We start from the raw sequence: 21,943 nt of genomic DNA on the forward strand, positions 1-21,943 counted from the left end.
CGCTGACGCTGACCGCAGTGGATGCATTCGCATTTACTATTTCGTTAATCTTGGTCTGGGTTCCTCCCATTGTTAAATTTCCTCTTGTTTTCTTCTTACTTTTTTTTTGTTTTTCTTTTTTTTATTTGATATTTTTCTCTCTTTATTATACAATCAATGCCTGCAAAGACTCTATTTATTTCTCTTATTCTTAAATTCTGCTTCCAATTTGTCAATCATAAGCCACATCTCCGACGCAACGTTCCAAGGTGGTGGAGGGTCTGAATTTATTTGGGTCTTCAAAGTCGCAATTTCCCTGCGAAGACGTACTAGACGGCCTCTGCGTCGATGCTTGGGCTTTTCCGTTACTGGTATTTTTGTCAGTCGAGACTCAAGGTTTCTATGTTGCCTCTGGTAATATTCTTCAACCGTTAGTCTACGTGGTCCCAAAGTTTCCTTCATACAATCCTTCTCCGGCATGCAGTGATCTGGCATCTTCAGCTTTGTTTCAATGTCGGTCTCTTGAATCAATTACTGGACCGAAATCCGCAGGATCGTGAACCGCAGGATCGCCATGTAATAAGTGTAATGGGTAACAAATAATATCCTTCCTACCCGGGAGTGCCGGCGCTTAAAAACGCCAATGGCAAAAATTATCCTGGCGGCACTAAAGAAGCGCCTTGCCCAACAAATTAGAATATTCGCGGCACTCGAAAGCGCCAATGCGAAATAGAAATGATCACTCCGAATTAGAGTACAATACTGATTGATTTTTATTTTATTCTTCTTTGGCTTTTTATACAAAAATGTCTTAATCTATGATTTGGGTTGGACCTAGAGTCCACTCCATAACTTACCACTAATAATCTAAATACTATGTTTACATTTGCTTGTCAGCATACGCTTGCGATGGTTCTGTTGCAACAAAGTAACTTGAATTTATTGAGATGCTTAAGAACGGAATCAAATATCGAACAAGAATGCGGTCATAAAATTATGTTACTGACCAGCGCAACAAAACAAAACAAAAATGTACGCGAAAGAACCAAAACAAATGTATGTTGACAATATATGGTAAATTACAATAAATTGTGATGGGCACACTACACCACTACGTCGAAAACAATCGTATACGACATCAAAAACTCGTTGAAAAAGCGCCGTCAATATTGGGAAGTTGTACCACGTTGTACTACAAAAAGGTTTCTCATCAGCGCAGTTATTAGGTGCTTTTTTAGATCAATTTAGAACGACGTCAATAAGAGCCCCTTTAAGTTATCAAAAAGTGAATTTTAAGATAAGCTTAAAATGTGATGAGATAAACGGAAAAGGAAAGGATATATATATATATATATATATATATATATATATATATATATATATATATATATATATATATATATATATATATATATATATATATATATATATATATATATATATATATATATATATATATATATATATATATATATATATATATATATATATATATATATATATATATATATATATATATATATATATATATATATATATATATATATATATATATATATATATATATATATATATATATATATATATATATATATATATATATATATATATATATATATATATATATATATATATATATATATATATATATATATATATATTAACTTTTTTCATTAATAAATGAGTGATTTCAGTAATTCATTATCGTTTTTATTTAAATAGCTTATAAGAAGCTAGTTGCGCTTGGTGTTTCACAAAATATAAAATGGCACTTGTAGCAATAGTGATGGCAAAATACGTTACAGTTGCAGTGTCACGAGTTTGTGGTAGCGATGGGGATGAAATGGAACTTTGAAATGTTGGCAGGGTTGTTGGAGTATGCACTTCTGTTTGATAACATCCCAATATACACTGAATGAGCGTTTTTCAAATGCAACAACTTTTCAGTTTGAGGGTAAATATTGTTTTCAACATAAATTGAACTTGAGTTGAAACAGCTCATCTTCAATACATATTCAAATTGTTCGCGAATTACTTCCAATTTGCCAAAATGTTGACGAAATCTTCGAAACAGTATTGAAGATAATATGAGGAATCTTTGACAAAACACTACCCTACACTCATAGAAAAGTCTGTCGTGAATAGCAAATTTACTGCGGTCAAATGGACAATAGTAAAATGCATGGCTGAATAAAGAGGTTAAATCACGGCTACAAAAACAAAAATGTCAACATGTTGTTTACAATTTTAAGAAGTCAAAATCAGCTGATAAAAGAATCGTATGGCATTGGTAAAAGTGGCAATTATTTATTCTTTCAATTCTCCTTAAAAAATAATTGAAATCCAGAGAAAAGTGAAGGTTCAAATTTAATTGCGACGCCTGGAAGTGATTGTGAAACGAATAATTCATCCGAAGAACGGCTAAATGAGACAAATAAGGCTATAATACCCACTAAAGTTAAGAATGAAAGTCAGTCAAATGGCTCTTCGCGAGATAATAAAAACAGTCCATGATGAGTGGTAATCAAACGGTGGTAATCAAACGGTGACGGTGGTAATCAAATTTTTTAGCAGCAACTTTGGAAATGGAATTGACCAGTCCCCGGACAATTGTACAATTTCACAGAAGACTATAATGGTGCAGCCATTGATGCAGCCAATAACAATTTATGAACACACAGCACCTGGTCTTTTTGGAACCTAGCATTGTTCGTAAGTTTTGAAATGAATACAAAAAATGTTGGTTATATTTATCTTTGGCACATTTCTTTAATAGCTCTCCAATTACCTCCGATACCTCAGTGGTAGGAATCAAATTTGATAGTGGTGTTATGATCGCTGCAGACAATTTCGTTTCATATATATATATGGCTCATATGGCTCAATGGTCCGTTACCAAGATATTCAGCGTGCTTTTAAAGTGATCAACAAGACAGTCATTGGAGCAGGATGTGATTTCGCCGATTTCCAAAACCTTAAACGATCTATTGATCAGAAGACGGTTGAAGACGTGTGTCACGAGGACGAGCTTGAAATGAAACCAAAACCATTGTACCACTGGCTGACTCACGTAAAAGGCGTAGTCGCATCAATCCATTGCGGTTGGAGGTGGTAGTAGAAGGTTTGGACAATGGCAAAAACTTACACAAACTCAAGCTTCGGAAATGTTTCGCAAATGTATGAAGGTGTTATACTATCGCGAATGTAGATCTATGCCCAAGTATAATGTAGCTGTTTGCATTAAAGATAGAAGTCTGTACAATAATTCTATCTTTAATGCAATGTATTCAATGTAAATTAATAAATAAATACAATGTAAATGAATAATTAAATATAATGAATAAATACACAAAAAACAAAAAATCCTTTTACGATGCTGCCCGATTCTATGCTAAGCTCAATGCCAAGAGACCCCCTTTTTATAGTCGAGTCCGAACGTTTACATTGGAAAGCCTCTTCCGGTATAGTGGGACTTTTTGTAACATTATAAATTGAATAAAAATGAAGGAAACTTATTTGGATTTCATATGCACATGTTCATATAAAAAAAAAAAAATACATACTTTCATTAACTAAAAAACTAGAACAAAGTGATTAATGTTTTCTATTGGATAAGTTTATTGTATAAGTATTTATATGTAAAAAATAATAATATTTTTATGTAATAATCTTAATAGTCTTCTTGCGTTTCTTCTTTGCTTGTAATCTCTGCTCTGCCTTTTGAATTTTGAGACGCCTATTCATATGCCTGATGCGGAAGTACATTCGGCAAAAACCTTTTTACCTCAGAAAAACCTTTTTACCTCATCATCCATGACTTCTTTCGAACAAAGTTGATTGCAAATTTTTATTGTGATTTATTCCGTTGCCATTTAGTGTTAAAAAAAACTTTCTCAAGTTCCTTGATACCACCTAGGAAAGACGAAGAAGGTTTTTTAAGGGATCCCTTGGTAATTTGATCCACCCAAGTGAAGTATTTTTCATTGCTCTCACAATCTATAAGATTTAGCTTACGAATTATATAGCCTGCTATATATTCCAAGGCATCATCTTGAAGAATTCCAAAGTCATGGAAAAGGTCCACGTTCAAGTCAGGAAGATCCGGAAGTATATCTTCAGATGTTTCAAACTTGTTTTCTTTGGATTCTGATGCCTGGTTGGTACTTAGCCCGTCTGTTGCATTTAACCATTCGGTGGAATCAGTTTCAACATTTCCAGTTGAATTTAAGTTTTCTGTATTTCTGGCTAAAAAAAGAAAAAATCAGATATTGGAAGTAAAGTTATTTTTTTAATTCTCATACCAAACAGATATTTCCTTAGTCTATATTTGAACTGTTTTGAAGAGGGATGGTCATCGAGACCGCCTCTGCTCCTCATATTGCCAAACAGGTGTTCCAAGAAATCCTGGTTTAAGCGATACGCTAGAATATACTTCATATTGTATTTTTTTTCATGTCTTCGTGAAGCATTATTAAGGCATTGTTGGACATAATAATGCCCTTTTGAAAATACTCCAAAGATTTTTTATTTGTGATAATTGGCTTTGACAATAAATCGTTCATCCGAAGTAGTACATTTTTTTGGCTTTCCATTTTCATGCCGAAAGGCTCCTACACAGAAAAAATGTGATGCAATTAATTTGTATGTATACAAACTAAAATGGAATTAGTATAAAAGTTATTACCTTTCCAGGATAGTTCATCGTCTTGACGGTTGAATTCATTACATCAAACCAGTCGTTTACCAACTGGATGAGATCTGCTGTTTGCTCAGATTGGTATATTTCGTGGCCAACAGCATGAGCCCGCCGAATTGCGTTTGCCGTTGTGTTGGAAAAGAGTTTAGTTGCCATCCTGACCTTTTGCCGTTCTAAAACGCGTAATCTTGAAAATCGTTTGGTTATTCGCTACCTTAGGTTAGGTTAGGTTAAAGTGGCAGCCCGATTAATAGTCATTATACTTCATACCTACAGTTTTTGCAAATTCGCCTACGAGGCAGCGACCCGTTATAGCAGATATCAAGTGTTGTTGAAGGCAACCCTAGCTGAGGTGGCAACTCTATTTAATGCGAATGTCAACTGAAAAAGCCTGGTCGAAAAGAAATTTCCCAAGCTTTTGCCAATTAGTCATTTTGTTTGTTTTTGTTGTAATATATTAATTGTTTTTCATATAAATAGGCCCTTCAGGCATATACAAACCCTTTTTATTTGTTCCACCATAAAACATGTAAGTCATTTAACTTGTGATTTGATAATTTTGTAATTTTTATTAAAAAATTTTTGTTTAATTTTATTCAAAATTTTGTATAACTTTCACTTAATTTTGTAAACTGTATTTATTTCTTTGTGTTTATTAAAATTAGTGAATAAACAATATATCAAAATAACAAAATACCAACATACCAATATACAACAATACATCATATTATACCACACCAAGAAATTAAATAAAGTCAGCCGTCTTCAAATTTAAATCTATTCAGCCGTGGTTGTTATTTTGAAAGGCCGCCAAACAAGGGTGTTTATTCCTGGGGAACAAAGAGAAAAAGCAACAATTTTATTCAATGTTTTTTATGTCGATGATCGTGTAATTTTGTGTTATATGTTTGGTGGCAAGTGAAGAAAAAAAAATTGCCGTGGACGGACGGACATTTCAAGCCATTCTAATGTAAAATTTTATTAAACAATTTACGTCGCCTGAATCACGCCAAATTTTACATTAAAATCTTGCCAGCCATTGTGTGAAAGTTGTTACTTACCTTTGTCTTTGATGTCCAAGAAGTTTAGGCCTGAAGAAGAGTTAAGAAGAAGCAGCAGAAGCACAAAAGGAACCCCGCCAGCCCGTTTTCAGCAATATATCAACGAAATGTCTGTCGCCCACTCACCAAAAGCCGATACGCCATCAAAAATCCAAAATCCACTACCGGTCAGTACTCCTCTTGCCAATACGACTAATCCGTCTTCTCATTTGCAGCATCAAAAAGCCAAAGATCAATCACCAGCAGGTATGTCGAAATCTACAAATGAAATTGGTGAGTTTATGAAGCAGATGAGAGCGCAAATGGAACAGTTGCAACGTCAAATGCAGGTAATGCAAAACCTAACCTAACCATCAACCATCACCACTGTCTATAAACTCCAATATGTCTGTCCACAATTCGTATCCAAATAGTTTTGCACCGATTCCACAGAAAAAGATTTATCCTCTCCCCACATTTTCAGGTCTTCCAGAAGAATGGCAAACCTTTTTTGAAGCCTTTGAAAGTACCACAGCCGAGTTTGGTTATAATAATCTCCACAAAATCATGCGCCTCAGAGATGCCATAAAAGGACGAGCTAGAGAAAATGTCGAGTCGCTGCTTGGAAATTCTGCCAATGTTGAAATCATTATACAAACACTCAAAGAAACATTTGGTCGTCCAGAACAGCTAATTAGGAGCCAGATTGAAAAGGTTCGTTCCATTCCGCCTATAGCCAACGATAACCTGGAAGCCTTAGTCGATTTCGCCAACAAAATATACAACATGGCGACCTTTGTGAAAAATGCCAGTGGAGAACATCATCTTTCAAATCCTTCATTGTTGAGTGAATTGGTGTCGAAGCTCTCAACTAGCCGTCAAATGCAGTGGGCAGAGAAATGTCTTCAACTTCAACGTCCAGCTACGATAATGGATTTTGCAGAATGGTTAACTGTGCTACGTCGCTTAGCCAATATTGTCCATGACACATTGCCAACAACGTCCACCAACTCTGCACCCAGTCGCCGACATTTTCATGCACCTCCATCAAACCGAAAATATGTTAACGTCACTGTCAACCAATGTCCAGTATGTAGAGGTGAGTGCACTAACCTAAAAAATTGTCAACACTTTTTAAACATGTCCATCAATGAGAGATGGAACCACATAAAACAACACATAATCTGTTTTTGCTGTTTAAAATCTGGGCATCAAGTTAAACAATGTTACACAAAACGCCGATGTGGCGTAAATGATTGCCCAAAGCCACATAACCACTTATTGCACCAAACACTTTCACCACCGGGGTCAGCAGAGGAGCCAACACATTTGTCCACGACGGAATTGGACTCAAATAACCGACCGGGAATGTCCAACGCACAACAAACACGAAACGAACGACGAAATTGCCATGCAGCTCACTCGACCGAAAATGTGTTTTTCCAGATTTTGCCCATAAAGTTGCATGGACAGCACAAAACGATTTCCACATATGCCTTTATTGACGACGGCGCCAATGTATCAATGTTGGATAAGGAAATCGCACGAGAACTAGGAATACGCGGAGAACAGGAATACCTGGAGCTGCAATGGCTTAATAAACATCGCGAGTCACAAAGAACCGAAAAAATCCGCGTCACCGTAAGTGGAATTGGCCATTTTGATAAAAAGTATACCATTTCCAATGTTTACGTTTCATCAGAAATGTCATTGCCCATACAAAGTTGCCACATCGATAATTTTTTGAAATCCCACGATAATGAAAAAATCGCCAATTTTAATATGCGGGATTATGATAATGTGCAACCAAAAATGATTTTAAGCTTAACCCATTCTTTTTTGACAGTGCCGATTAAAACACCGCAGTTATTGTCTGATTTTGGACCAATTGTTTCAATCACCAGATTAGGCGCTGTAATATATGGACCGATTCCAGGCGAAAAATCATCATGTGTTAAGAGGGCTTTACACTTTCGGAAATGTGAGTACGAACACAATATTTTAAACAATTTGAATGAAATGATGCGGGGATATTTTGGTATTGAGTCCCTTGGTACAAAAATTTGTGTTAAACCGTTGATGTCAAAAGAGGAAGAAAGAGCCATAAACATACTTGTTAGGGCCTGTACCCAACTCTCCGGCCTTATCCTAGCAACTTCGAATCGTAGCAAATAGAATTGCCCGCTGGGATGAGTGATGACTGTATTGTTGATCACCTCGTGGGGGCAAAGCAATGGTTGGAGCTCTTCTCCTTGTATTTGTCACAAGCCTCGTAGGGGCAAATTTATGAATTTATATTTAGGAGCACGAGAGACAGTTAAATACACGTTGGGTTTGTTTAATTCGTTTAGAATAGCACGTTTTTATTTATTTATGATTTTGTTCGAATTCAATTCTATGGCTTAACACTTATTTCTTGAACTATCGTGTGTTTCTTTTGTTTGCCGCTGTCTTAATCTTTCGGTGGTATGTTTAATAATTGCAACGAAACACAATTATACGATATACAAATCGCTGCTTGTTTCTTATAACCCTGCGCACGGTGATTTTTTATATATTGGCGTTTTACGATAACCGAATTAAATTATCTTCTTAGTTTTAAGCTCCGCGCACTATAGTGGTTGTTTTTCTTTGACTATACTTTTTCCTTTTTACTCTTTTCCTTATGACAGGCGCATGTCATAGGCGCTACGCGCAACGGCGGCAAACAAAGAGTAAGGAGGGCAGCAAGTTCACGCATGTAGGGATGCCAACCATTGTTGTCTCGTACATATAATAGGTCATTCACCCCTACTTACGTGAACATACCGCCCCCCTTGCACCAACTGTGCAAAATCCTACAGATCTATTCGTAAAAACTATATAGATACATTTATAATAATGAGATCAACAAAACTATTTTAATTCAGGTAATAATATAAATTCTATGAGATCTGAACACTTAGTTATGTATATAGCAACTCATGTTGGGATAAAAAAAAAATAAAAGATCAATTAAAATAAGATATCAAGCCTAACCAGAGGCAAAAAAAAATAAATTATTCTTCAAGCCTAACCAGAGGCATACATAAATTCAAATAATAATGATTCTTCTCATTCTCATTCAAAAAGTTGCAAGCTATAATCCCAGCGCTCTTGGTCTACTTCCATATTCCCAAAAAATGTCAAGCCAAAAATAGTGTTCTGGATATAGGGCAATCCCTTTTCTTTTTCAGGTAGACCGAGGAATATTCGCTGCGCCACATCTTGTCCCAAAACAACGGCACATCTGTTCGATAGGTAAAAAGAACAGTCAGCTACGTCACAGCGGTCGTACATGTCCCAGATTGGCGCTGGCACAGAACGTTGAGGTGTGCAAGGCGATGGACACATTCTGGGCTCTAACGTGACAGTCAAGGTGCGGACTTCACTGCGACGGTCTGTTAGCACAAACTCCGTAGGCATATCCCACTCTTCTTTGAAACGGAACACTCTTACGTCAAGATTACCCGGATACAAGTAGCTCTTTGGTGCATTGGGGTTGATAAGAACTCGCACCAAGTGGGACACTTCCTTGACCTGTGTACGTCGCATCCACACCAAAGCTGTCATGTCCATCCATTCATATTTCAGTGCATCCGCCGGGTGGAGAAGCGTATGGTGGCCAAACCAACAAATACGACATGGCCCACTCTTGCATTGACCAATTTCGTGGGAGAAGGCGAGACAGTTTTCGCAAACCCGGTTTCGGTGGACATAATTTAACTTTTCGTCGAGAGGCATGGCTAGGAATATGCGGCACAGCTTTAGCGAATGACGAGTCTCGCAAAGTAGGCAGCGGTAGTCATCGTTGTAGTTAGCCATATCTGTAGAGAGACAGAGATTGTGTTTGGTTAGGTTATGAGGTGACCTGAAGAAGCATGTGTGTGGAAAAGAGGCAGACTGGGAAACTCATATAATTGGAAGGCTAATCAAGGCGAGGTAGTAGCACAAGTTTGTGAATTGGACGTGTTATTGGTCCAGCTGCCGTTTTCAGGTCAACAACTCTAATGTGCCCGTCGGACCCCGGGTGCAATTTGATAACTCTTCCGAGACGCCACTCGTTAGGCCCTCCTGGTTCCTGACGCAAAACGACCATATCTCCTAATTTAAGGCTTTCTGAAGGCCGTTGCCACTTATTCCTTTTATTCAATTCTTTGAGATAGTCGGATTTCCACCGACGACAAAAGTCCTGTTGGATAATTTTAAGTCTGCGCCAACGATTCAAAAGAGACAGTTTTTCGTTAATTTTTTCAGGCTCAGCAGGAGACAGTAGAGATGAACCAACCAAGAAATGTCCTGGGGTCAATACGGAGAAATCTTCTTGACTATCCGACATTGGAGTAAGCGGCCGTGAATTGAGACAGGATTCAATCGAGGCCAGTATAGTACTAAATTCTTCAAATGTGTGGCGTATTTGACCCGAAATTTTCTTTAAATGGGTCTTACATCTTTTTACGCCGGCCTCCCACAGCCCTCCCATGTGAGGTGCAGAGGCAGGGATGAAATGCCACTCCAACTTTTGGTGGCCATAACGGACAACGGCTTCAGACTTCAGCTCCGACAAGGACTTTACAAAATTGGCCTTTATTTCTCGGGCAGCTCCCACAAAATTGCGACCATTGTCGGAATAAATTTTGTTAGGACAGCCTCGACGTGAGACAAATCGTATTAATGCAGCCATGAAAGCCTGGGTAGATAAATCACTCACAACCTCAAGATGAATGGCCTTCGTCGAGAAACAGACAAAAGGCATATGTAGCATTTAGAAATACGGCATCCACGACCAGAGAAATTCTTCAGGTCAAATGGACCCGCAAAGTCCACACCCGTATTTGTAAATGGGCGGCTAAATGTGGTCCGTTCAGGGGGTAGAGCCGCCATAATTTGGCCTTGCATAGCCTTTCGTGCCAGTACGCAATCCTTACAGTTATGAACACAAGATCTGATCAAGTTTTTTGCTCGCAAAATCCAACACTCAAGACGTATTGTCGCTAGCATTAGTTGAGGACCTCCATGCAGAGTCAGTTTATGGATAAAGCGTACGTAAAGTTTAGCAAAAATGCTTTTAGGAGACAGAATTACTGGATGTCGTTCACTGTATGATAGTGACAGAGTGGAACCTAGCCGGCCATTGGCTCGAATGAGTTTATCCTTATCGAGAAACGGGGTAAGAGTTAATAGTGGACTTTTGGATTCAATGGGCTTATCCTGGGACAGAGAACAGTGTTCTTGCGGAAAGTTGATCTTTTGAGACAGAAAAATTAAACGATTTCTCGCAAATGTCAATTCGGTCGACGTGAGACGACAGCTGCTGAACTTCGGCCTCTCTTTAGAGGCAGGACGAGTAGCATGAAAAAATCTAAACATATAGGCGATGACGTGAATCGCCCGAGAGAGGCAAGAAAATCGCTCAAGTATATCCTCGAAATCTGCTGACCTAGCTAAATGAACCTGTGTTGGCTTGGCTTCTAAATTCGTATCAGGAATGCTTGCGTTCGAAGGCCAAAACCGATCCTCTTCTTTTAACCATGGTGGTCCCGACCACCAAAGAGTATGATCCTTCAATTCTGAAGGAGTCGCCCCCCGGGTTGCTAGGTCAGCGGGGTTATCACCAGTGGAAACGTGACGCCAACAGTCTCCGACTTTGTCTTGAATTTTGGCAACTCTATTTGCCACGAAGGTTGTCCAAGTATGTGAAGGTTTCTTCAGCCAAGCGAGGACGATAGTTGAGTCGGACCATAAATAGAGAGGCCGATCATGAACATTTAATTGAGGCAGAAAAATGTTTATCAATTCTGCTAGAAGTAGAGCTCCACACAACTCTAGTCTGGGCAGAGAAAGTTTTTTAATAGGCGCGACTCTTGATTTTGAGACAAGAATATTAGTGTGAATCTGGCCACAACACTTTACCCTCACGTACAATACAGCTGCATAAGCAAGCTCCGAAGAGTCACAAAATCCATGAAATTCAATTTCGCATTCGGGCGTATATCTAACCCAACGTGGGATATTTATTTGATCAATATCGACATATTTTTGAATAAATGACTTCCATTTCAACAGAGACATTGGTTTGAGGGAATCATCCCACTCAATTTCGTCCAGCCATAGCTGTTGCATAAATATCTTCGCGGTAATTATAACCGGAGATAACCAACCCAATGGGTCAAAGAGCCGCGCAATCACCGACAAAACTTCCCTTTTAGTAAAAGTTTCTTTGTCTTTTAACTTTTCTGAGACAAAATAAAACATATCTGTTTTGGCGTTCCACCTTATTCCCAAGGTTTTCGCTGAGCTTTTCTCATCAAAATCCAGAAAATCATCACTCAATAGAGTGTCTCGAGGCAAACCGTTTAAAATTTCTCTACTATTTGAAGTCCACTTTCGAAGTTCAAACCCACCAGATAAAAGAATCCCTTCTAATTCTTTTCTAGCCATCAGGCCCTCAGGGACAGAATGTGCGCCGACAAGCGCGTCATCAACATACATATTGTTTCTTAATATCGTTGACCCTAGTGGAAATCTTTTTCCCTCATCTTCGGCCAATTGAAGCAGAGTACGTAGGGCCAAATATGGCGCACAATTGACCCCAAATGTTACCGTTCTCAACTGGTAATCTCTAATTTCGCTATCTGGATTTGATCTATATAAAATCCGCTGGTACGGGGCATGCTTGGGGTTTACAAAGATTTGCCGATACATCTTTGTGATATCCGCGTTAAAAACAAATTTGTACAATCTCCAATGTAAAATTAGGGTCACTATGTCTTTCTGTAAGACCGGCCCAACATATAATAAGTCGTTCAGACTTTTTCCCTTTGCCGAGGGACATGAGGCATTGAATACCACTCTCAATTTAGTGGAGACACTTTCAGGCTTATATACGCCATGGTGAGGCAGATAAAAACAAGGTTCAGATTCTCCCTTTGGAGCATCAACAAGTTCCATATGCCCCAGAGACAAATATTCGTTTATTACGTCATCATACATAAGTTTAAGCTCAGGCTTTCGAGCCAGTGATTGTTCATTTCGTAGAAATTGACTTAGAGCCACATATCTGTTTGAATTACTAAGTACACCCACTTTTGGGTCAGATTTGAATGGCAAGTCGACGGTGTACCTTCCCGTCACATCTCGCTTAACAGTGGAGCGATATATGTCTTCACATATTTTATCTTCTTCAGAAATTCGCGTTTCCTTTGGAAGTTCTTCGATTTCCCAAAATCGAGACAGTTGCTCATCTATTGACACTCTTGTACAATGAGCGACCCGAGACACATTCATCGAAGTCCTATTGGACGTTGGGCCAGTTACGATCCATCCAAAGACCGTTTTCTGTGCCACAAGCGAACCAAGAATGCCGTGTTGTACTCCATTGAGTAAAATTAGTGGATATAAATTTCCTCCTATAAGGATATCCACCGGACCGCTAACATAAAAATGTGGGTCAGCAAAATTTAATTTAGGCAATTGTGAAGCAGAAAAATTATCAAAGGAATGCGTTGGAACATTTCCTGTTACATCTGGGACAACTAGTGCATCTATGTCTAATGAAAAGTTCGGATCAAACACAGAACCGATTGTAAAATATGCTAATCTAGTGCATTTAGTTAAATGCTCGCCGCCTAATCCAGAAATATCGGCAGAAATAGGTTTCGTAGATAATTTAAGTATTCTTCTTAATCTCTCAGAGACAAATGAATCATCCGCACAAGGATCAATTAGCGCTCGGGCTTTATGTGACAGACCATCTTTAATAACAGTTATCCATGCAGTAGCTAACATCGTTTTATTAGAAACCGTTGTATGATATGCCCTAACGTTCCCTGACGTTGAAGCTGAGGGCTGTTCCTCTTGAGGCATTGTATTGTTATTAGACGCTAACTGTGAATTCGATTTATTACTATTTTGATTACTATTTCCCTGTTGGGACAGATTTGGCCTGTGTAACAGCGTATGATGTTTTAAATTACATTCGGAACACGTTTTCTGACTATGGCATTCTGAAGCCATGTGTCCCAAGGACAAACAATTCATACAATATTTGTCCCGTCTTACAATTGAAATTCTATTCTTATAGTTCATACTCATGAACTTGGGACAGGAACGTAAGATGTGATTTCCCTTGCACAAACTGCATTTCTGGGCATTTACTTTTGTGTGATGCACTTTAAAACTTTTAGATTTATCAAAATTATTATACTTTTGCCGCTGAGGCAGAGACGAATTTGAAGTATGTGGGCCATAAATGTCCGATACACTTTCTAACGCATGAAATCTTTCAGTTAGAAATTTATCAAGTTCCTCCCACTTCGGTATTTCAGTCTTTTGAGCAACTGACTGCTCCCAAAGAGACAGTGTTAATTTTGGCAATTTTGAAGAACATTGGTATATAAATATCGGATCCCATGAACCTATGTCGATTTTATACAGTTTGAGAACTGATATCGCATTATTAATTTCGCGTTGTAATTTCTTCAGACCGCTAGAAGATTCTTGCGTACACTGAGGCAGATTAAAAATTGTTCGTAATTGATTGTTAATTACTATGCGTTTATTCTCGTATTGATTACGCAAGTTTTCCCACGCAATTTCAAAACCTTCAGACGTTAATGGGATATGTCTATTTATTTCACGCGCTTCCCCGCTTGTCTTTTTGAAAAGGTGGTACAATTTCTCTACAGCGCTTAATTTTTTATTATTCACATATATAGCAGTGAATAAATCCCTAAAACTGGGCCAATTCAAATAGTCACCATGAAAAATTTCCGTATCACACGGCGGGACAGAAATTGAGCTACCAGTCTTTTGAATTGGGGGGGGAACATATTCCTTTATTTTTGACTTAATATCCCCAATGAAAGCCATACATCGAATGTAACTGTTGTGAACTTCAACTTTTTTCTTTCGTAAAGTTACTTTGTCTTTCTTTTCACAAGCTGGGTCATTGATACATTTTCTATAAAAATCCTTCCACTCATTATACATGCTTTGCAGCTCTTGTTGTTCTGCCTCTATCGACATTTCATTGTATTGCAATTCCTCAGATTGTTTTAAGTTTTGTTCATAGGCCGTGACCTCATCGCACAAAATGAGATATTCTTCCAACAGCCCCATCTTTGATTGAGACAGATATACGAATAAAAATCCTTTCCCTTTGAGAAAGATAAATATTGCACAGCTGTGTGATGAGACAGCAAAAAATCCACAAATTTTCCGAATAAGAATTCTCTTAGCTCAATATACCGATTTTTAAATCAAATCAGTGCAAAAGAATCTCACGAAATTAAAAGGAACAAATTTATTTGATAATAAATCAGCGCAATATCTCCTATGCAATAACGAATTCTTGCTAATACAATTCCAAATATTTCACAAACGTACGAGGCAATTTTATTAATTATATGTCGGAATGTATTTTGTAGTATTTAAATTGTCGAAGTGAGACAAGAAAATGTGGATTTCAACTCGTGATTAAATACAAGGCTCTTTAACCCAACAAAATTGTATGGCGAAATGGGGAAATTATTGCAAAAAAATTTTTCGAAAAAAGTTGCATTCGATGTTGTTTTAGCCCACTGTGTCCCTGAGACATTGGATTCAGTGACCTATGGATCTGTGTTCTATCTATTAACCCTGATAATCTGGGTATTTATTCACACTTATACTTGAAATAACAAAATATAAAATTTCTCAGCTTGAGACAAACTAGCCACTGTATATCAAAAATTTAGCGCATGCAAATACTTCCATAAAGAGACAAAATTACACCAAAATTCCAAAATTATTCGGCCAAAATATTATAATCCACCAAGAGACAAAATTACACCAAAATTATTTGGCCAAAAAAAAATATTATAATCCGTCGGATGTGGTGAAAATAACTAATATTTATATAATTTTTTATCACTAAATAAATATTTGCAATGCAGTCGTAAAGAATTTCTTTTAGTGTATTTCTTCATTCACAACAGAAAAATTTCAAATTTGAGACAATTGAGCCCACTGTACACAATTTCCAATTTTTTGAAAGTATGTTACTTTCCCTTGAGACAGAATACTTCTTTTTTATGTTCTCGCTACTGCGGTGCCAAATGATCAAGTATGCACAATGATAATTGTCAAACGTCAATACCAAATGTGCAAAACAAATCCCAGTAATGCTTTGCTACACCACAGTGTTACATATCCAACAACATTGAAACAGTCGAAAAAATTAAATTAAAACAATTTTTGCGTAAAGCCTTTTTGAGACAGTTAATGTTCCCTTGAGACAATAAATAGAGTGATTCGCCGACCTGTACTCCATACAAGTGTGCGTACTCCTGTATGTAATGAACTTTATGTAATTATATTTCTCACAAAACGGACCCAAATTCGTTTTGTTAGTCGGCCAAGAGACAGAGAAAATATTTTAAATATATGCACGTATGTACTTTATGCATAAGCAAATATAGCAACTCGCTGACTTGTCCTTTGACAAGTGTGCTAATAATATTTTCTTGTTTAAGAGACAACAATTTAATTCGACATTCGACTTGGTTTCACTTCACTGTGCTACGGCAAACATTTCTTTCCAACCATCGAACATTCCACTATGAGTGGAATACACAAATCTCATTTGACTGATCTCTATGACTCTCTTTGCATTCCAAAATGCAAATCATAGGCAAACGAAGAGACATAAACAAAGTATGAAAACAACCACCAAATTTTGCAACAGCCGAAAACGTCACCAAAACATCCCGGTTGGGAACAAAAACAAAATCACTGGCTGTGCCTTTATACGTCTTTGTGCGTGTGTGAAGCAGAAAAAAAATGTCGTTTGCCCTTGAAATGAAATGACCTGCATCAACAAAGAATGCACATGAAGCAGCCACAAAATATAACTGTATTTATTTACAAAATATTCTAGAACATTTGAGAATATTTTTTTATGTTTCTTTTCTTATTGGACTATGCCAAAAATTTTGAGGCAGCGTATGCAACAACAATTATGTGACTTTCCATAGGGGCAGCAACAGGGGCAATATAAATTCTTTTCCACACTCCAAAAAAAAATTATATTTGTACGTACCTCTGTAATCCGAATTGCTTTGGCCTGGTTATTAAAATTTTTTCCAAATTTACTGACCGTAGGTTCGTCAAAACCGAGAAGGACCATATGTTAGGGCCTGTACCCAACTCTCCGGCCTTATCCTAGCAACTTCGAATCGTAGCAAATAGAATTGCCCGCTGGGATGAGTGATGACTGTATTGTTGATCACCTCGTGGGGGCAAAGCAATGGTTGGAGCTCTTCTTGTATTTGTCACAAGCCTCGTAGGGGCAAATTTATGAATTTATATTTAGGAGCACGAGAGACAGTTAAATACACGTTGGGTTTGTTTAATTCGTTTAGAATAGCACGTTTTTATTTATTTATGATTTTGTTCGAATTCAATTCTATGGCTTAACACTTATTTCTTGAACTATCGTTTGTTTCTTTTGTTTGCCGCTGTCTTAAACTTTCGGTGGTATGTTTAATAATTGCAACGAAACACAATTATACGATATACAAATCGCTGCTTGTTTCTTATAACCCTGCGCACGGTGATTTTTTATATATTGGCGTTTTACGATAACCGAATTAAATTATCTTCTTAGTTTTAAGCTCCGCGCACTATAGTGGTTGTTTTTCTTTGACTATACTTTTTCCTTGTTACTCTTTTCCTTATGACAGGCGCATGTCATAGGCGCTACGCGCAACGGCGGCAAACAAAGAGTAAGGAGGGCAGCAAGTTCACGCATGTAGGGATGCCAACCATTGTTGTCTCGTACATATAATAGGTCATTCACCCCTACTTACGTGAACAATACTTCAATCAACAGTAAAACAAATTGGTGGTCGATATGAATGTTCATTGCTCTGGAAAGAAAATATCCCCCTTATTCCTGACACATACAACATGGCATTGAACCGATTATACTCCGTAGAAAGAAAAATGGCAAGAGACAGTGAGTATAAAAAGCAATATTGTGAAAAGATTGAAAGTTACATCGCCAAAGGATATTGTCGAAAACTTTCATTAGAAGAAAAATTCGTTGAAAATGGTTTAACGTTTTATTTACCCCATTTTGGTGTGAAAAATCCAAATAAAAATGGAATTCGTCTTGTATTTGATGCCGCTGCTGAAGTTCAAAATGTATCACTAAATAAAGCTTTAATTTCAGGTCCTGATATAAACAACACACTAATCTCAATTCTTTTTAAATTCAGAGAATCACCGATTGCTGTGTGTGGTGATATACAAGAAATGTTTCATCAAATCGCTGTAACAAAAAAGGACCAAAACTGCCAACGATTTTTGTGGAGAAATGGAAATCCTAACCAGCCTGTTGACACATACGTAATGGAAGATTAATTTTTGGAGCCACTTGTTCACCAACCATCGCCCAATTTGTGAAGAATAAAAATGCCGAAAAATTCAAAGATGTGTCACCAAGAGCAGTTACTGGAATAATAGAGCGCCATTATGTTGATGATTATGTGGATTGTTTTGAAAATGAAGATGAGGCAGTCTCGGTGGTGAAAGAAGTGGTAAGAATCCATAAACTTGGGGGATTTCATCTCCGTAACATAATATCAAACAGTGAACGTGTGGCAACACTATTCGGGAATATTGTAAGTGGCGATCAAGGTGGCAGCTTTCTTGGCGGTGACAGTATTGAACGGGTACTCGGTATTCATTGGGTACCAAAATCAGATTTGTTTTGTTTCCGTTTAGTGCTAAGCAAAGTGGATAATAAAATATTAAATTGTGAAAAAGTGCCGACGAAAAGAGAAATGCTTAGCCTAAATATGTCGGTGTATGACCCATACGGATTTCTGGGCGATTTTATGGTGACGTCAAAGGTGATAATGCAGAAGGTCTGGAAATGTGGGGTAAGTTGGGATGAGGTATTGCCACAAAATATTTATAAACAGTGGAAGTTCTGGCTGCAGCAACTTGCAAAAGTGAAGGAATTCAATGTTCCAAGATATTACGCCGTGGGATTCAGTGGCAGCAATATTGAGCTGCATGTGTTTGTAGACGCGAGTGAGGAAGCTATGGCTGTTGTGGCATATTGGAGAGTGGTAAGTCAAAGTGGAATTAAAGTGAGTTTTGTTATGGGAAAAACAAGTTGTGCTCCGATACGATACCACACAACTCCAAAACTTGAATTGCAAGCTGCTGTAATGGGTGTACGCGTGCAAAATATTATATTACAAAATCATGTGTGCAAAGTTAATAATGTTTTCTTTTGGTCAGATTCATTTACTGTGATACAATGGATACGTTCTGACCACCGAAAATATAAACAGTATGTGGCAAATCGTGTGGCTGAAATTTTGGAGAGCACTTCAATTGAACGATGGAAGTGGTGTTCTGGTAATTTGAATTCAGCAGATGAAGGAACACGATCAAAGCTTTCCAAGCCGTATGACCCTAATGGAAAATGGAAAAATGGACCCGATTTTTTGCAGAAGACGGAGTCGTATTGGCCGTTGGAGAAGCAAATTGGACAAAAAACTGACGAAAGTGGTTCCGAGCTAAGATCTAAGCACAGGGCTTTATTTTCTGTAAAGGTATGTGGTTGTGTTCCAAAATTTGATCGTTTTTCTAATTTCAGAAGACTGAAAAGGGCAATGGCGTGGGTTTTCCGATATGTGACAAATATCAAACACACATGTAAAGGCGAAGAAAAAGTAAAAGGTGATCTATCGCTGGAAGAAGAAGAGTTTGCATCGCTGTATCTGTGTCGTCATGTTCAACAACAAGTATATGGTGATGATTTGATGGACCTGCGTGAGAAGCAAAAGGTGTCTCCCAGTAGCCCGTTGGTATCATTGAATCCATTTATTGGCAAGGACGACTTGATTCGTGCTTCTGGGAGGATTCAAAATGCTGCATTCTTGTCTTTGGGGCCAGGTAGCCCATTAATTTGCCGAAAAATCATCGTTACACCTGGTTGTTGGTGGAATTCTATCACCAAAAATTTCTGCATATTAACACCGCCACTGCTATGAACGAGATTCGACAAAAATACTGGATTCCATCATTGCGTCAGTTGTTGAATAACATCCAAAGTAAGTGTTCAGCCTGCAAAGTCAGAAAATGTAAACCAAGACAACCCCAAATGTCAGCATTGCCTGTGGAAAGAGTGACGCCATACGTGAGAGCCTTCACATACACTGGACTTGACTATTTTGGCCCAGTGAACGTAACCATCCGTCGTCAACGAGAAAAAAGGTGGGTGGCACTTTTTACTTGCCTTACAACTCGTGCCGTCCACCTGGAGATTGCTACTGACATGTCCCGTGACGCCTGCCTCATGTGTATTCGGAATTTTGTTAATCGAAGGGGTATCCCGGTATCAATAAGAAGTGACAATGGAACAAATTTTGTTGGCATCGCAAAGGAATTACGAGGTATAAATGCATTTTTTGATACTAATAATTTATCTTCAGGTTTGACGGCACTGGGTATCAAATGGATATTTAACACCCCCTTGAACCCGAGCGAAGGTGGTGTTTGGGAGCGGCTGGTGCAGTCAGTGAAGAAGGCATTGTACAAGATACTAAAGGAACAGTCACCAAAACTTGACACTCTACAATCATTTTTAATTGAGGCAGAAAACATTGTCAACTCAAGGCCGTTGACTCACCTCCCTGTGACCCCAGAAGACCCAGACCCTTTGACTCCAAATCATTTTTTGTTGGGATGTACCAATTCAATGCAAACTCCAGCACCATATGAGCCCAGGTTGATGTGTCTTCGAAAGCAGTGGCGTGTGGTGCAGAACTTGAAGAATGGTATGTGGAAACAGTGGCTTCAAGAATATCTTCCTGAGATGACCAGAAGGACGAAATGGTGTTTGCCATCACAACCCTTGAGTGTGGGCTGCCTGGTGTTCATCTGTGACCCGGATCTGCCAAGAAGCCAATGGAAAAGAGGACGTGTTATAGAGTTGTATTCAGGCAAAGACGGTATTGCGCGGTCTGCTGAAGTTCGCACTGATGTGGGCGTTTATCGAAGACCAGTCTCCAAATTGGCAATCCTTGATGTGGAGAGCGGTGAATCCTCCCCCTCTGGGTCAGTTCACGGGGGTGGGGATGTTGTTGAAGGCAACCCTAGCTGAGGTGGCAACTCTATTTAATGCGAATTTCAACTGAAAAAGCCTGGTCGAAAAGAAATTTCCCAAGCTTTTGCCAATTCGTCATTTTGTTTGTTTTTGTTGTAATATATTAATTGTTTTTCATATAAATAGGCCCTTCAGGCATATACAAACCCTTTTTATTTGTTCCACCATAAAACATGTAAGTCATTTAACTTGTGATTTGATAATTTTGTAATTTTTATTAAAAATTTTTTGTTTAATTTTATTCAAAATTTTGTATAACTTTCACTTAATTTTGTAAACTGTATTTATTTCTTTGTGTTTATTAAAATTAGTGAATAAACAATATATCAAAATAACAAAATACCAACATACCAATATACAACAATACATCATAATATACCACACCAAGAAATTAAATAAAGTCAGCCGTCTTCAAATTTAAATCTATTCAGCCGTGGTTGTTATTTTGAAAGGCCGCCAAACAAGGGTGTTTATTCCTGGGGAACAAAGAGAAAAAGCAACATCAGGAGTGCTATCTGACGCCTTGAGAACACTAGCATATCTAGTGTGCGGTTTAAGTTTAAATGGGGCCATATTTGCTTGGTGTCGTTACAACCCTTGCAATTTTCCCATCGAATATTGGCCATCATAACAGCCTTCTCACGCAGTAAAAGCTTGCAGGTGGCCAGAGGCATACCAACAGATTCTATTTCCCCTGGAATATGTAAGGTAGTTCCTAGCCTTGCTAACACATCTGCTTCGCAGTTCCCCGGTATGTTCCTATGGCCAGGCACCCATATTAGGTGAATATTGTACTGCTCAGCCATCTCGTTGAGAGATTTACGGCAGTCTATGGCCGTTTTCGAGTTAAGGAACACAGAGTCCAAGGATTTTATTGCAGGTTGACTGTCTGAGTATATATTAATGCCAATATTTTTTGGAACATTACTTCTCAGCCAATTCACCACCTCACTTATTGCCAATATTTCAGCCTGAAAAACACTACAGTGATTAGGTAATCTTTTCGCTATTCGAATTTCCAGATCTTTAGAATATACTCCGAAG

General features: G+C 38.0%; 3 protein-coding genes, 1 long non-coding RNA gene and 1 pseudogene across 11 annotated transcripts in view; 4 read left to right on the forward strand and 1 right to left on the reverse strand.

The window, feature by feature from the left end:
* The window catches only part of LOC142241038 (uncharacterized), a 360,681-nt gene that overhangs the window by 136,040 nt on the left and 202,698 nt on the right, over positions 1-21,943 (forward strand). The window lies entirely within an intron of this gene.
* LOC142221616 (proteasome subunit beta type-4-like) lies at positions 1,707-3,653 on the forward strand (annotated as a pseudogene).
* On the reverse strand, positions 5,295-17,517 carry LOC142221615 (uncharacterized). 3 transcript variants are annotated; one of them, XM_075291365.1, is made up of 4 exons: positions 16,814-17,517; positions 6,829-9,560; positions 5,737-5,994; positions 5,295-5,505 (listed from the first exon to the last, which is right to left on the reverse strand). In XM_075291365.1, the coding sequence occupies exon 2, from the start codon at positions 9,556-9,558 to the stop codon at positions 8,815-8,817; it is 744 nt and encodes a 247-aa protein (XP_075147480.1). In that variant the 5' UTR covers positions 9,559-9,560; positions 16,814-17,517; the 3' UTR covers positions 5,295-5,505; positions 5,737-5,994; positions 6,829-8,814. The 3 variants fall into 3 exon arrangements, with proteins under 3 accessions (XP_075147480.1, XP_075147481.1, XP_075147479.1); XM_075291366.1 differs by having other exon boundaries at positions 6,083-9,560; XM_075291364.1 differs by having other exon boundaries at positions 5,737-9,560.
* On the forward strand, positions 6,121-8,491 carry LOC142221612 (uncharacterized). Of its 2 annotated transcripts, none has more exons than XM_075291358.1 (3): positions 6,121-6,814; positions 7,562-7,696; positions 8,388-8,491. In XM_075291358.1, the coding sequence occupies exons 1-3, from the start codon at positions 6,121-6,123 to the stop codon at positions 8,489-8,491; spliced, it is 933 nt and encodes a 310-aa protein (XP_075147473.1). The 2 variants fall into 2 exon arrangements, with proteins under 2 accessions (XP_075147473.1, XP_075147472.1); XM_075291357.1 differs by having other exon boundaries at positions 6,121-7,356; positions 8,388-8,489.
* Positions 17,567-20,040, forward strand: LOC142221613 (uncharacterized). Of its 5 annotated transcripts, none has more exons than XR_012718150.1 (2): positions 17,567-19,844; positions 19,902-20,040. XR_012718150.1 is itself a non-coding variant. In XM_075291361.1 (2 exons), exons 1-2 carry the CDS (start codon positions 18,561-18,563, stop codon positions 19,782-19,784), a joined length of 1,182 nt encoding a protein of 393 aa, XP_075147476.1. In that variant the 5' UTR covers positions 17,567-18,560; the 3' UTR covers positions 19,785-19,923. The 5 variants fall into 5 exon arrangements, 4 of the variants coding, with proteins under 4 accessions (XP_075147476.1, XP_075147477.1, XP_075147478.1 ...); XM_075291361.1 differs by having other exon boundaries at positions 17,567-18,659; positions 18,702-19,923; XM_075291362.1 differs by having other exon boundaries at positions 17,567-18,659; positions 18,708-19,923.

Source organism: Haematobia irritans, chromosome 1, assembly GCF_050003625.1.
Source record: "Haematobia irritans isolate KBUSLIRL chromosome 1, ASM5000362v1, whole genome shotgun sequence".
NCBI classification, from domain to species: domain Eukaryota; kingdom Metazoa; phylum Arthropoda; class Insecta; order Diptera; family Muscidae; genus Haematobia; species Haematobia irritans.

Bases quoted from the DNA above. Each gene is read 5' to 3' on its own strand.
- LOC142221612 (XM_075291357.1), top strand. From the start codon at position 6,121: ATGTCTGTCCACAATTCGTATCCAAATAGTTTTGCACCGATTCCACAG. The intron at 7,357-7,561 runs GTAAGTGGAATT...CTTTTTTGACAG, and splicing joins CCGAAAAAATCCGCGTCACC to TGCCGATTAAAACACCGCAG.
- LOC142221615 (XM_075291365.1), bottom strand. From the start codon at position 9,558: ATGGCTAACTACAACGATGACTACCGCTGCCTACTTTGCGAGACTCGT.
- LOC142221613 (XM_075291360.1), top strand. From the start codon at position 18,561: ATGCTTAGCCTAAATATGTCGGTGTATGACCCATACGGATTTCTGGGC.